This window comes from Lycium barbarum, chromosome 2, assembly GCF_019175385.1.
Source record: "Lycium barbarum isolate Lr01 chromosome 2, ASM1917538v2, whole genome shotgun sequence".
Lineage (NCBI taxonomy): Eukaryota > Viridiplantae > Streptophyta > Magnoliopsida > Solanales > Solanaceae > Lycium > Lycium barbarum.
In genome coordinates, this window is record NC_083338.1 from 149,824,598 (window position 1) to 149,838,608 (window position 14,011).

Consider the following 14,011-nt stretch of genomic DNA (forward strand, 5'->3'; position numbering starts at 1 on the left):
AAAGAAGATACCTCGTCGGCCATTTTCATGATACCTACTCTGACTCACATGTGTATGAGAAGTTAAATCAGTGGGACAAATTGGTTGGCAATTCGTTATTATCAGCAAGAGCGCATTAAACGCAGTTTGGCTGGGATTTTGACATTCTCATAGGCATCCAAATGATTGACATTCTCTCGCTGTAAACATATACTTTTTATGTTTTTATTGAGTCGAGGGTCTCTCGGAAACAGCCATCCTACCTTGGTAGGAGTAAGGTCTGCGTACACTCTACCCTCCCCAGACCCCACGTTGTGGGATTTCACTGGGTTGTTGTTGTTATCCAAATGCAGAGATTATTCTTTCAGCAAATACATGCAGTTTATAACTAAGCTTGCTGAGATGAACATCAGGATATATTTGTCTGCATATGAAAAGCCACGTAATAGAAAGAAAAGATATGAAAGACAAACTCATTAACTTTCACTTCTTGACATCCCATATCAACTATACTAAAACAAATAAGCACCTTTAAGGATATCATAAATATCAAATTAAGGCCCGGAAAGTTTTCTATTGCTACCAATTGACCACTATTGAACTTTTAAATATTCAAGAACACATAGTGTTTGTTATTTTAGTCCAACTTCAAAAAAACAATAGCTTCAGAAACTTGTCTGACAAAACTCTAAGAATATCTTTCCTACAAGCGTCATTACTCAATAATACAACTTCATAAGAAATGAATTTTGCCTTCAAACCTGTTAGAAAAAAGTTACCATATAAACCTAATAACGATGCTTAAACTATTTTGGTTCTTTTTTCTTTTCTATCTTTTTCTTTTTTCTTTTTAGGCAAAAGGGACCCAAGAGCCTAAGCTGACCTAAATGCCGCACTATCATGGGAATCTGCACGTTGATCATATTCAAGAAAAGGACTAGCACCACATAATTACTTCTAGAGCACCAAGCTCCATTTCAACTATTCATTGGAATGCTGATCAATTTAGTTTAAAACCATGTCTGGGCTATACATAGAAGTGTCAGAAAGAATGCCCCCAGCTGCACCTTTATATATGGGACTACAAGGGAGCCCCCAGCTGCACCTTTATATATGGGACTACAAGGGAGTTCTTAACACCACTCATAACATCTTTTAATATGATCTTTTAATATGTTAAAAGTGTTAGATAGAAGGGCATCAAAGGTGGGTGAGACCTATATAGAAATGCTGAATGCAAAAACCGCGAAGGATGCTACCCAACTTACATTGGCACACAATTAAACCTAGACCTGAAGTTTAAATTTTCTATAGCTAACAAATCCGTTATCAATGTTTTATCCCACACTCCGCTCACTTAAACACCTTTGTTTTATGATAAGTTTTCCAATGTCCAACTTGTTCCCTTTGTTGCTTTTCCCACTCCCAGCTTTTCTCAATTTATAGATAATGCTATTACTTTTCTTGATCCAGTCCCCAAGATATTCTGAAAATTTTCGAGAACACCTCCAGCTGAATAAACCCACCACAACATTGCCAAGATTAAACACAACTACGTAGCTTAACATGCAAAACCACTCCTTCCATTTGTTGTCTTCTCTCCCACCCGACACAAGAAAAAAAGAGGAAAAGGAAAGACTTTACCAGTTTCCCAAAAAAAAAAAAAAAAAGAAGAGGATAAGATAGCAACAGCACTAGATGATGAATAAATCCATAGATTAACAGAATATAGCAGCTTCTCTCCAATGTTTGTCATACTTAATTATATAATATGAAATCCCTGTAGTACAAAATCTAATTTGCTGCAGGAAAATCATGCAACTGAAATACATTTTACACAGTACATGCGCGCGCACACAACAGACATACAAGTACCACAAGTACACCCTCAAAAGCAAAACGACCACAGGAGGCAGATCTTAGCATTGTTTATTAATGAGTTTCTCCAGACAACTTCTACAGACAATACATGGTAGAATTCCCAGGTATTCAAAATCTCTAAAACTAGAAATTGATAGATACCGGAAAAATTATATTATCCAGAAAACTACTCATGCATCGATACATTAAATTTGAGTTCAAACACTAAATTCAACTATCCAGGCTAATTTTTAACTAGTCTCTAGACTAAATTTTCCTTATGCCGAGGGTCTACCGGAAACCGCCTCTCTATCTCCCAAGGTAGGGGCAAGGTCTGCGTACACGCTACCCTCCCCAGACTCCACTTTGTGGGATTTAACTGGGTATGTTGTTGTCTCTAGACTAATTTTTGACTAGTGTGTCATTGTAAAAGAACTTATAAACTAAACGTGAGATGAAATAGTGAAATTATTTATCTCTAAAAAAGAGTGAAATTATGAAAAAATTATATTTGAAAGGAGATCGAATGCAAATAATTAGTAAACTAGTCTTTCAACACATGCTTTAAGCAAAAGTGCTCCATATATTCCCTATACAGAGCTACAAAATAGAGATGCTTACCCCTTTGTTTGGGATAAGTAATAATAGACACGCCTCCTTTAAGATAAAGGTGAAAAAGACATGCATCAACATGAATTCAGCTGTTCTATTCTACTTAAGAAGTCTACATACTGAAATTTTTCACAGAACAAATCAACTAGGAATCAACTATATAGTTTAACAATCTTAACATGAACTAATGCATAATCGTGGAAGGTACAGAAAGGTCAAAGGTGTTTTTGCAAGTCAGTTCAAATCTGTGTGCGGTTTCACCCTGATTAAAGCGATGACAGGCACTTTTAAGAGAACATGCAGATGCAGACATCGCAAAAAGAATGGCCACTTTCAAGGTAGTCTGGACAAAATAATTATCTTACCATGAGTAACCGGAAGATCCATATCATTTGAAGTATTTTGAACATTCAAGTCGGCTATTGGTGGGTTATGGTGAAGGAGTAAAGCAGCTACAGCCAACAACAAGCAGTGTTCCACTAATATCTCCACATTTTAATCTTTTAAGGTCTAAACCACCATTTTAGAAAGAAAAAAGGAAAAATGTAGTAAGGCCTCATAGAGTGTAACCGCCATTCAGTCTCTAAAAGTCAATAACATGTCAATCACCAAAGCTACTAGTTGTTCATCATATCAATTCAAATCTACCACAAACGCAAGAGATCGATAGAAGGAAGAAGAATCAATGATTTAGGGAAATCGTACGTCTATTAGCTACTTCAGGACATGTATAAGAGAAGCAGGGGTTACTTGTAGTTGTTTATACTATTGCCAAACGTAGGTAGCTATCTACCTATTATTGATCTGTATTCATCACTTGACTAAAATAAACTGGCATCTTTCCTCTAAAAAGGGTGTATAATAGTTAGCCATTTATCCAATTCCCCAGTATACAGTAGTAGATAAACCGAGAAGCATGAGTGTTAAATCAATTGGGTAGCTGTTCCGCGAGCATCTTAGCAGAAAGGACAGAATAAAACTCAATGTAGACTCAAACGAGATCGAAGACACTAGTGAGTGAGCTGCAATCATTTTCTTCGCTATGTCGCACAAATTCAGGTACATCTGTCCAGTATAACGTGGACATCACTAAGTGGGAAAAGTACTTGTCAGATGAATGATCATGAATATCTAACGAAATTCTGCATCTCATTATCCTCTCAACCTCTTGATTGAACACCACAGAAAAAAATCTACAGTTTGGCACCTCAATTATAAGGTCTAACATTTCTATTTGCAACCACAAATAGTGGGAAAAAACCACAGTACAAGAAGACTACCATAGGCAAGGGCTCCAATGGTAATCCAGTAAGAACCCTAGCGTAAATGCTGGAAACACAGGATTTCTTATCCTAAGCAATAGCCATCCCACGCCCTCCTTAGGTAAGGAAAACTACAAAATTTATGATGTGGAACTCCAAGCCCTCATAAGCTCCTCCAAAATTGACTCGTCTCCTCTCTCCCATGGAAAGATATCCTTATCTGACCTTTCCAGGGATGGTGGAAGGCACATAGATGAAGTTAATAAGAAAATAGATCTCACGACTAATACAAAGCTAATTCATGAGGTGAGGATGTTCACGACCATATAAGGAGACTACAACCCATTCCCTCAACTAATGTGAAACAACCTAATACCCCTTTTATATCCAAAATCGGACATCTAGAGCATGAACAACATAACATAGGCTCAAGGAAACACAGCAACAAAGATGGTTTTGGCAGCATATACCATGAAATAGAAAAGGACCTTCAGCCTAACTCAACACTAACAGCTAGCTTATGTGTCAAAGATTGTCCACTCCTAATTACAAAATTACAGGAATTCTAAATGTTTTCATATAAAATAAATTCTAGTCATATTCATTATTTCCTAATATTGACAAAGTTTAACAAAACTATTTATATAATTCCAAGGAATGAGAACCTCGTGCTAAACATTCATTATCACCAATGCCCCATTACTTAAGCAACTGATCATTCCTTCTTTCCACATAAATGAACTAAATTATTACTGCACTTAAGACTAAGCAATCTTCACCAACCCACTACTCCCACACTCTAAATAACAACTATCACACCTTTATCCCAAACTAGTTAAGGCCGCCTATGGAAATCATTAATATCCATTTCGCTCCATTTGGACTCGTTTTATTCGGATACTCAATCATTGGTCTAGGTGCGTTTCTTTAACACTAGAACTCTCTACGTCTTCTACTAACATACATTCTCTCTAAACAAATAGAATTCTGGCAGACATAAAACATAATGTGAGTGCACCAATATGACAAACGTTAATTCAAACTTATTGGAATCGCCTATATAGAGTTCCTGCTTTCATTGTGTTCTATTCTTTGCTAAGTCTACATGAATTTCAAGAGATTGTTCTTGTTTAGAAAAAAATTTAAGAAATTGTATATTTTTCTAAGACAAATTAGCTCTATCTGAATTTTAGGTCTAGTTCGTCCTTTTTAACACCTTCAATCGTCATAGTGTAATGTAACACCTATGGACCAATGCATTTGAAGGTCCACGAGCACATAGTCAAACCATCTCAAAGACCTTCCCTTGTTTTATCCTCCATGTATGCCACATGTACCTTTTGTCGAATGTAATAATTTATAACCTTGCCTAATCTTATATGACTACATTTTTTTATTTTTTTTTTGTTGGAAACTTGGAACATTGGTATTGAAAGCACTAGGGCAGTGCTAAAGCCAATGACTGCATATCCATCTTAAGATAACATTTTTCGACACCCATCATATGAATATGTTGGGTCGTAGATATACGATGGCTATCATAGAGGCCCAGAACTCCCTTTTATATATATTTTTTTCTATTCTCACTACCGTTCTATAGTTTTCAAGAAGTCATCAAACACAATTTCTCAAACAAAAAAAAAAAAAAAAAAAAAAAAAAAGAAGTCATCAAACACAATAACTCATTTCCAACCTCGAATCCCCAAGCGGGAAGAATGATCTGCAGATCCCAGGTCAGAACCTAATGACGCCTCCAAGGATTATATAGAAAACACCGCCAATGCAGACAACCAAAATACGTCTTAGCATTTTCACGATTCAATTTTATTTTATTTTTTGATTGGTAAAGGATGTTCGGCTTCATGATTCAATTATGCAACTACAACCGTCCTTGGTGCCAAAGATACCCCACCTATAAAAACAAGTTATGCCCTGCGCCCCATTTATTTCTCCAGGAGAAGACCAGAAAGCTAGTGCACAAGAGTATCCCGTTCATGCACTACACGTCAAAAGATATTTTTGTATTCTTATCCCATTATACAACCAATTCGCTATATATACATGAACCACTCAAAATAGCTATAACTTAAGCACATTGGTCACATGCCTAAATAATAATATATTGTCACACTACCATCATAGAGATTAAAAGGGCAGCCTGGTGCACTAAGCTCCTGCTATGCGCAGGGTCCGGGGATGAGCCGGACCATCATGGAGATTGACCCCATATAAATATTCATGGAGATTGACCCCATATAAATATTCAGAACCACCCAAGATTGATATCAACATGATTATGATTGCTATAAACCACCTAATGTCGGATTATAATACACCTAAGGAAAAAATACAAAGCCTGAGGCCCAGTTCTTTCATTTCAAATAGACGTAAAATAGTAAACTGGGCAAACCCTGAAAAGTCTAAGTAATACAGGTACAAGCATAGACAGCACGTTCAATAATTACAGATATGGCTGAGATTGTGGACCAAGCTTCAATATAGAAAAGAACAACAATGCCGTCAGTAGTCCACTAGGTCATTTATTTGTCATTTACTTGTCTTTATCACGATGTCAGTCTATAATGAGCTGATATGATTTTCCTTCAAACTAGGTTGATCTTATAGAATGCAAGCTTACTCGTAGGAGAAGATATCAAGTGCAAGACAAAGCAGATAGTAACTTCCTTCGCGCTCCTGAAAATTTTCCTTGGGATGTTGCCGACCTCTTCCCTTTTCCCCTTCCCTTGGTTGGGAGGGGAAATGTGTGATCTTTATAAGAAAATATCCTAATATTCCACTTTCAATAATTTTGTAAAGGATGCAGAAGTAGTAAAGGAAGAAAAAGCATACCAAACAGCTAGACAGAGATGGAGAACTTTTGATGGCAACTAATAGCCTTAAAAGTAAAATAAAGAAAATAAGATAAGTCAGCACATTCCGGTGTTTATCCCATCCGCGTAACTCTATGCAATTTCATGATTGACAACGTTCTATCAACACACCTATTGATAGACATGCATGACTGAGAATTCTGGCAAAACCTATTACTCTACGTTGAGCATCTAATATACATTAAAACAGAGAGACAATTGATCTGGCACCTGTATCCTCCACAGATATCTTATACTCTGGCTTCAGTTAAATGGTTCTCTTGGTTTTTTTCCTCTTTTTTTGCCCATGCAGAGCTCATTCACCATCAAATATTGCTGCAAAACAACTAAAATAATCAGGTATACACCATCTTGGGATGGGATAGTTGAAAGATTCCACTGCATAGCTGAAGAAGGACATGCAATATCTTCCAAAACCATTGTTTCTTCTCCTTTAATTTTTTGGTTTAGTGCCCTAAAGAGTCAGGGTAGACATTTGGAGAGAGTGAAGGACTAACTAATAGATACTCCCACCGTTTCAATTTATGTGAACCTATTTGACTGGGCACGGAGTTTAAAAAAGAAGAGAATACTTTTAAACTTGTGGTGTTAAATGAGTCATATATATTTTGTGTGGATATAAATCATTGCATAAAGGTAAATGCTTTCCAAATGTAGAAAGGGGTCATTCTTTTTTGGCACGGACTAGTAAGGAAATGGGTTCACATAAATTGAAACGGAAGGAGTATAAGCAAATAGTAAGCAAAACTATGTAAATAGACTTGATTTATAAAAGCCATATCATGCATCTCATACTTTCCCTAAAGACAAAATAACAGGGTTCAACCTACAGAACCATAGAACATGTGACTAATGTTACCTAATATATAAACTATTACCGTTCATCCAACGAGAACTAGCTCGCTTTTTGTTATAACCTAAAATATTATTGGTCTACCGATTATTCACTCCCTAACTTCTCAGATATGCTTCCAATGCTTCGTATTGACTTCTAATTCATTTATTTACATCTTCCCTCATGCTAACCAGTGCACACTCACTCTTGAAACCTTAGGTTTCTTTAAAGTATCCATCATTATAAAAGGCAGCCTGTGTACTAAGCTCCCGCTATGCACGAGGTTACGTTACTAAGATCCATCCATTTAGCAGCACCTTAGGAAGGGCGGACCACACTGCGTATGCTTTAAGAAATTGTGATTTTCTAATAAAGTTTTTAATTTCTTAAGTTAGAGAGAATTCAATAGTAAGTTAAGAAAACATTATTGGAACCATATCTTCCTTCAATTCAGTAGAAAGGTTGACTCTGGACTAATATTGCTAATAGATAGTAAAACACTGTATCATTATATCTAGAGTTCCACATTGATACTGGATCATTTTAGCAGAAATTCACAAGGGACTGATAAGTCATACTAACTCTCTTTCTGGCACCAAAACAAACCAAAAAATTATGTATCTGATGATGGAATAGACGTCCTGATTGCACGACATAACGCAGGTTGATCAGTGTTCTTGCACCAACTGATTCAAAGCCCAATTTGGTTGTCTTTGAAAGAGCTTAAACATGATACCTCCAATTCGCCACGGTCCCTCGCAGCTATTTTAACTTCTGTCCCCTTAAGAGGAGCTGCTTTCTTCTCATCCTGCACGAGAACAAGGGATATACATAGGCTACCCGCCCTATTAGTTGAATCCAAAGATTAGAGAAGGTCATGGATAACAGTTTCCGCTGTTTTAACTTTTAAGAACAATTCAATGCAGCAAAAATAAGTATATACTTTTAACAAGCTACAGACCTGCTATAGTGGCTTAAGACCCAAAAGTCCTGAAACAGTGATGAGCTGCTTGGAATTTGCAAGAGAGACAAAAGAAAGAGAGAAGTGAGGGAGTGATAATAGACATTCCAAGAGAGGCTATGAGGAGCAATGTGAGAGGGATGTCACAAGAGAAAAATGAGAGCGAAAACCTTTCTTAGAGGGCCAGGAACTAGAAGAATGGTTGGACAACAACCATCCATCTCATTCGTCCTTTGGATACCTGTATAACCATCGAAGGCTATTGAAGTGACTAATTCCTGGAAACTAGGAGGCGTTAAAAACAAAGAATATGTTGGAGTTATCTTATCATGTCTATCTAGTCCCAATAGGCTTGATGTTAAAAAAGAATCTCTTGCAGGAAGGTTGGCTAGAGATTTGCTTTAAGGAATGCGGTTTTTCTATGAAGAATAAAAACGAATGCTATTACCAGGTGGGTGAACCCTCATAGGCATCAGGTGCCCATACATATACACAAGTTTGTCAATTACCACTGGACGACGCGTGTACTTAACGTGTTGACAATGTTGACAGGTGGCCAAAAGCATAATTTTCAGGCCATTAAACATATACTGAAGGAAATCATGGAAAGGTTTCTATGCTTTCAAGATGGTATTACACACGGTCACAAACTTGGAAAATGACATCATGTTGTATCAGATACATTACATGACCAGATAGACGCCTAGAATACAACTTGTAGACTTAAATACTTAAGCTTTCAAGCAATGCCAGCCAACACAAATTAGAGCTGATTCCAAAACTGAAAAGATAGTATTTCATACTAGTTAGTAAAGCTATGATAGTTCAGAATCATATAGTTAAAACATCCTAAGAACCTTTGAAAGGAAACATATAGAGGATCTACTAAGCAAAAGTACAAACCTACGAACTAAGATATTCTATGCAAATCTATATTTTTCAGATTGCAATTAATTCACATTGTCTAAAGACAAGGAAGCCTAACATATAGGCTTCACAAGAACCATAATCTAAGTAAACCTCTAATGCGTTCTATCTTAAAATAAACAAAGATTACAGAATTGGTCTTAAAATTGGAACATAAAAATGCAGTAAAAGTCCGAATATTCAAATCCTTCGAAGTTCTTCACCTGATGCATATGTCCTACACATCAGAAAGAATTCCACACTGACAAAAGAGTTCGTGAAAAGTAAAAAAAAGGAAACAGTGGTTTAGATTTCTACTTTGAGAAACGATGACATAGCAAATACCTTAGTATTGTTGAAATAGCTTTCATTAATCAGGCATCCAGAAGACGCAACCAAGTTTGGATGAAATGCCCGACCATGCCAGGCATGGGTCTCATGCGCTCCGCGATTAATGACCTATCCTCGCAGTAAATTAATCAAGGTATAGCAAAGACAAATTGGAAATGTCTAAAAAAGTATTGAGTCTTACATGTATTTGTTTTTCTTGATCATTGACTTATTTGTCCTTTCATGACACATTTTCCTATACTCCTCCATGTTCCTAGTGTGAGGCTATTAAACGTATTTCGACTAGTCCGTTCATGGAAACTCGAACTTCATCAAGACAACAATATGGAGAGGAGGGGGAGGGAGTGAGGAGAAGATAAAGCAAATAGAAACGCAACTCTTCTGGTTTGCTTTATCACTGAAAAAAAAGTTCAAAGATAAGCCTGTCAATTCCACTTACCATGCAAACGATAATGCTAATAAGGCGAAATGTAAGATCCTCATAAAATATGATTAAAAGTCTTACTGTATATGCTAACAAGTTTGAAAAGAGAAAATACTATACTTTGGTTAGATTGCAGAAGGGAGTGCATTTATCAATTAAACCACAATCACTGAAAAATGTTAATAATGTTGTCTCTTCAGATTGATTGAGGAAAAGACAATTACAATCTTCACAAAAGGGAAAAATGAAAATCAATGCAAAAGAAACAAAGAAAGGGAGGAAACTCCAGTTAAAGGTTTAATGCTGTTGTCTCTTCTTTATTCACGCAGCTGGTTGGGAGAGGGCAATGGTATCTGAGAAACGAGGTAAAAAGACTCAACCATAACTAGACTCTAACTAGGCCTAAATCATCTATCTTTTCCACGGCAATCTTTCATCCACTGCTGACATGCTCACTTGACCGCCTTCTAATGGTGTAAAAGTTCTTTCAATATACCTAGTCATTCACTTTGTAATTGGTTTTGTGGCTGTGAGAAAAATTCTTTGGCATTCTTTGCCACTTCTGCCTCCAGTATCGCTTCTAAGACAATGTCGGACCCCTTTGCTTCATCTTTACATTTTGGCAACAGTCCTGCACTCTCAGCAGAGACAGGAAGTACAGTGATACTGCCAGATTCATCAGTCAGTTCACTCAGACTTTCTCTATCTACGGATACAGGTCCCAAAGGAGCCATTTCTGCCAATCTCGCATAAGCAGCTGCTTGACTGTGCATATCTGACAAAGCTGAGCTCCTTGAATTAAGATCCTTAGGTGTGATAGTTACTGCTTTGTTCTCCTTATCAGATTTTTGAGGTCCATTTTCAACTATTGTTCTCTTTTCATCAGATTTTTGAGGTCCATTTGTGATCGTGCTAGCCCCAGCTGTAGCGTTGATGTTGTCTACTAGCCTCGTTGTCAGTAGACCAGGATTCATAAAAGAGAATGTTCGAATTTCATGACGTATGGCTTCTACTTGAGCCATGGTTTCTTGCATTTCCTTATGCATCTGGCGAGCTTGAGACTGCTGCATGACATTTTCAAATTGGCCACGGGCCAGTTGAACATAACCAATGGCACGCCCAGCAAATCTGCCAGCTGTTCTTGCAATGATTGGCAGATCTTTAGGTCCAATAACAGCAGCAGTAGCGCCAAGCATGAGAAATAGCTCTCCATATGAAAATCCCAGCATCTCTTTTTCTTTTTTCACTTTGTTTCTCTCTTATGTTTCAAGACCACCGCAAAAGGAGATTGTTATCAAGGACCCTTATCAGAAATTTGCTCGGAGAAGTCGCCTATGAGTCTCGCTGGTGGATCGTTAGCCATGCCAGACACATGCTGTTGACTCTTCTGCCACCATTCTCTATAAAATTCCTACCTAGTTAGATGGAGAAGGCTACACACAAAGCAAAAAGAAACACAGTACTTATCAAGAAGCAAACCAAACAATGGACTAATGTATCATTTACAAAATACATCAAACCACATACAATGACTAAAGCAGTGTTTTGGACGGCGCGCGGCGACAAAAGGAGACAAGGGCGCGGCCCCAATAAATACCAAAAAATTAAAATATTTAATTGCATATATAAATAATCAAAATCTCACTAGCAATAACATATTAGCAAATATTTCAATTCAAAAATTAAAAGTAGATGGTAGATTCTAAAAGTTCAGAACTTGAATGAGTCAATGACTCAATAATTATTGAACAGAAAAAACAGAGGAGAAAATACAGTCACTGCCTCACTGGCAGTTGAGAAAAAAAAAACAGAGGAGAAAATAGAAAAAGAAAAAAACAGAGTAGAAAAAGAAGAAGAGAATAGAAGGAGGAAAAAAATTGCAGAAGTCGCCGGAAAAAAAAAAAAGAAGAACAGAAAACAGAGGAGGAAGAAAGAAGAACTGAAGAAGAAGGAGAAAGAGAGCGTACCTGAAAAGCTTGAAGGAGAAGAGAGGCAAAGAAAACCCTAGCCATTGTTTTCATTTAAGTCTTCAACTTTTAATTGCTTTTTTTTTTTAAATACCCATTGTCGCCTCGCCACAAGTGGCGCCTCACCTTGGCGCCATTAGCGCCTTTGGCTCGCCTTTTGAAGGTGAGCTCGCCACGCCTCTCGCCTTTGGCGAGATGGCGCTCGCCTTTCACAACACTGAACTAAAGTTTAGGAACACAACTAAGTTTGTCCCGAATCACTTAGTTAAGAGTTAAGACCAATTAAGAGCCTGTTTGAACATATATTAACTTTTGAACACCCTGAACAAATGTAAAAGGCTAGCTCAAGTGGTTCAATTATTTTTCCGAACACCCTGAATGAAAATCCTGGATACGCCACTATATACATACCAATATCTATACCAAAACCAGCTGCTAGCAAATTGATGACTAAAATTCCAGTGGCATATTATTGTCCAGGATGGAGGAATAGCCTACTTATAAGCAGAAAGATACCATTTTGAAACCAAAACGACAGAGATTACTCATTACGTCTAATTGGTTCGCGTACATAAACTTACCAAAACGTGAAAAAGGAACTAGAAGTTGTTCAAAATCTCTTCTTTTAAGAGGACTGGGCGAGCTAACAGCAACCAGAAACGCCATCAAACCTTTGTATTATCTTTTAACATATCAGTATAAGCCAGGATTTTTCTTCTTTTTTTTTTTTTCCTTTTTTAACACTAAATATATTCTTGTGTAGATATACAATTTTACTTTTTAGTTCATTTATGCATTTTTAGCTAGAATCTACTCTTTGATCGTGCTTTGCTCTGCAGACTTGGCACTTTTGGGGAAAAACACACATATATAGGAATTAAAGTCGAACTTAGCGATAGAATGAACCTAATTCAAAACGAGAATTAGGATGAAAATAAAAACTCAAATTTCAAATCATAATACATAAACTCCTCCAAGGAAAACAAAAAAAAAAAAAGGCATGATGTTCAGATAACATTTTAGGTTAGCTTATAATTTACACAGAATGCGATAAGAGAAAAGATAAACGGTAATTACTTGATTACAGAAAGATTCCTTGTAGAGGAGAGAATCAAGAGAAACAATTGAATTTAGCCACTGATTACGACTTGAACCCTACGCAATTTGGATTTGTCATTACTGCTGCTGCCATTGCTGTACATGGCGTGAAAACTGAAACCGGGGCGGCCTATTGGAGTCGGATCCGGGTCGAATTTGGGTTCCACGTGCGAGTTATATCAAAAAATTGCACGGTTTGCCCTTCAAATGAGCTGGTCTTTAGTTTTGGCCCTTCAAATGGGCTGGTCTTTAGATTTTGGCCTTCCTTTCATTTAATGAATATTTTCTGACCAAAATGCCCCTTAAACCTAAAAACAATCCTCACAGGCATTCCCTCATTTCCGCTTTCATGCTTTTCTTCTTCTTCTTCTTCTTCAATTCGCGTTGTACCTATAATCGAGATTCTCTTTCGATCTTAACTAGGTTTTCCTTAAACCATTGTATATTTTGTTTATTTTTTTAAATTTAGTGTTGCTCTTATCATATGAAAGTTGAGTTTTTTCTTTTTTGATGGTTTTTTTTATTTGGATTATTCATTTCCCAGGTGGGTCCTTATGTTTATCAAAGTAATTGGTTTTGTCCAAGTTCATTTTATCATTTTGTTGAAATATGGTTAATTGGTGCTTAATCAATTTTTTTCTCTTTGTAGTAATTCTATGCAAGAATGCAGTAGAAATAGTAAACCCTTCTTTCTGTTAGTTTAGGTTTAGCAGCAGGTGGATTTTGGAAATCCTTAGAAGCGTAGGAATTGGATGCTGGACAAGGATGATTCTTCAAATTGATGTTGTGTTTCACTTATATTCCCCAGATCAACACTCGTGATGTTGTTCAAGTAGTATAAAGTTATGCAGATTGTTGTAATACT

The 14,011-nt window shown here is 36.8% G+C and overlaps 1 protein-coding gene across 3 annotated transcripts; it reads right to left on the reverse strand.

Moving 5' to 3' along the window:
* Positions 1-10,201: 10,201 nt before the first annotated feature.
* Positions 10,202-13,437, reverse strand: LOC132628077 (uncharacterized). 3 transcript variants are annotated; one of them, XM_060343783.1, is made up of 2 exons: positions 13,126-13,437; positions 10,202-11,481 (listed from the first exon to the last, which is right to left on the reverse strand). In XM_060343783.1, exon 2 carries the CDS (start codon positions 11,308-11,310, stop codon positions 10,582-10,584), a length of 729 nt encoding a protein of 242 aa, XP_060199766.1. In that variant the 5' UTR covers positions 11,311-11,481; positions 13,126-13,437; the 3' UTR covers positions 10,202-10,581. The 3 variants fall into 3 exon arrangements, with proteins under 3 accessions (XP_060199766.1, XP_060199765.1, XP_060199767.1); XM_060343782.1 differs by having other exon boundaries at positions 10,202-11,514; XM_060343784.1 differs by lacking the exon at positions 13,126-13,437 and adding an exon at positions 12,049-13,097 and having other exon boundaries at positions 10,202-11,514.
* Between the last annotated feature and the right edge of the window lie 574 nt (positions 13,438-14,011).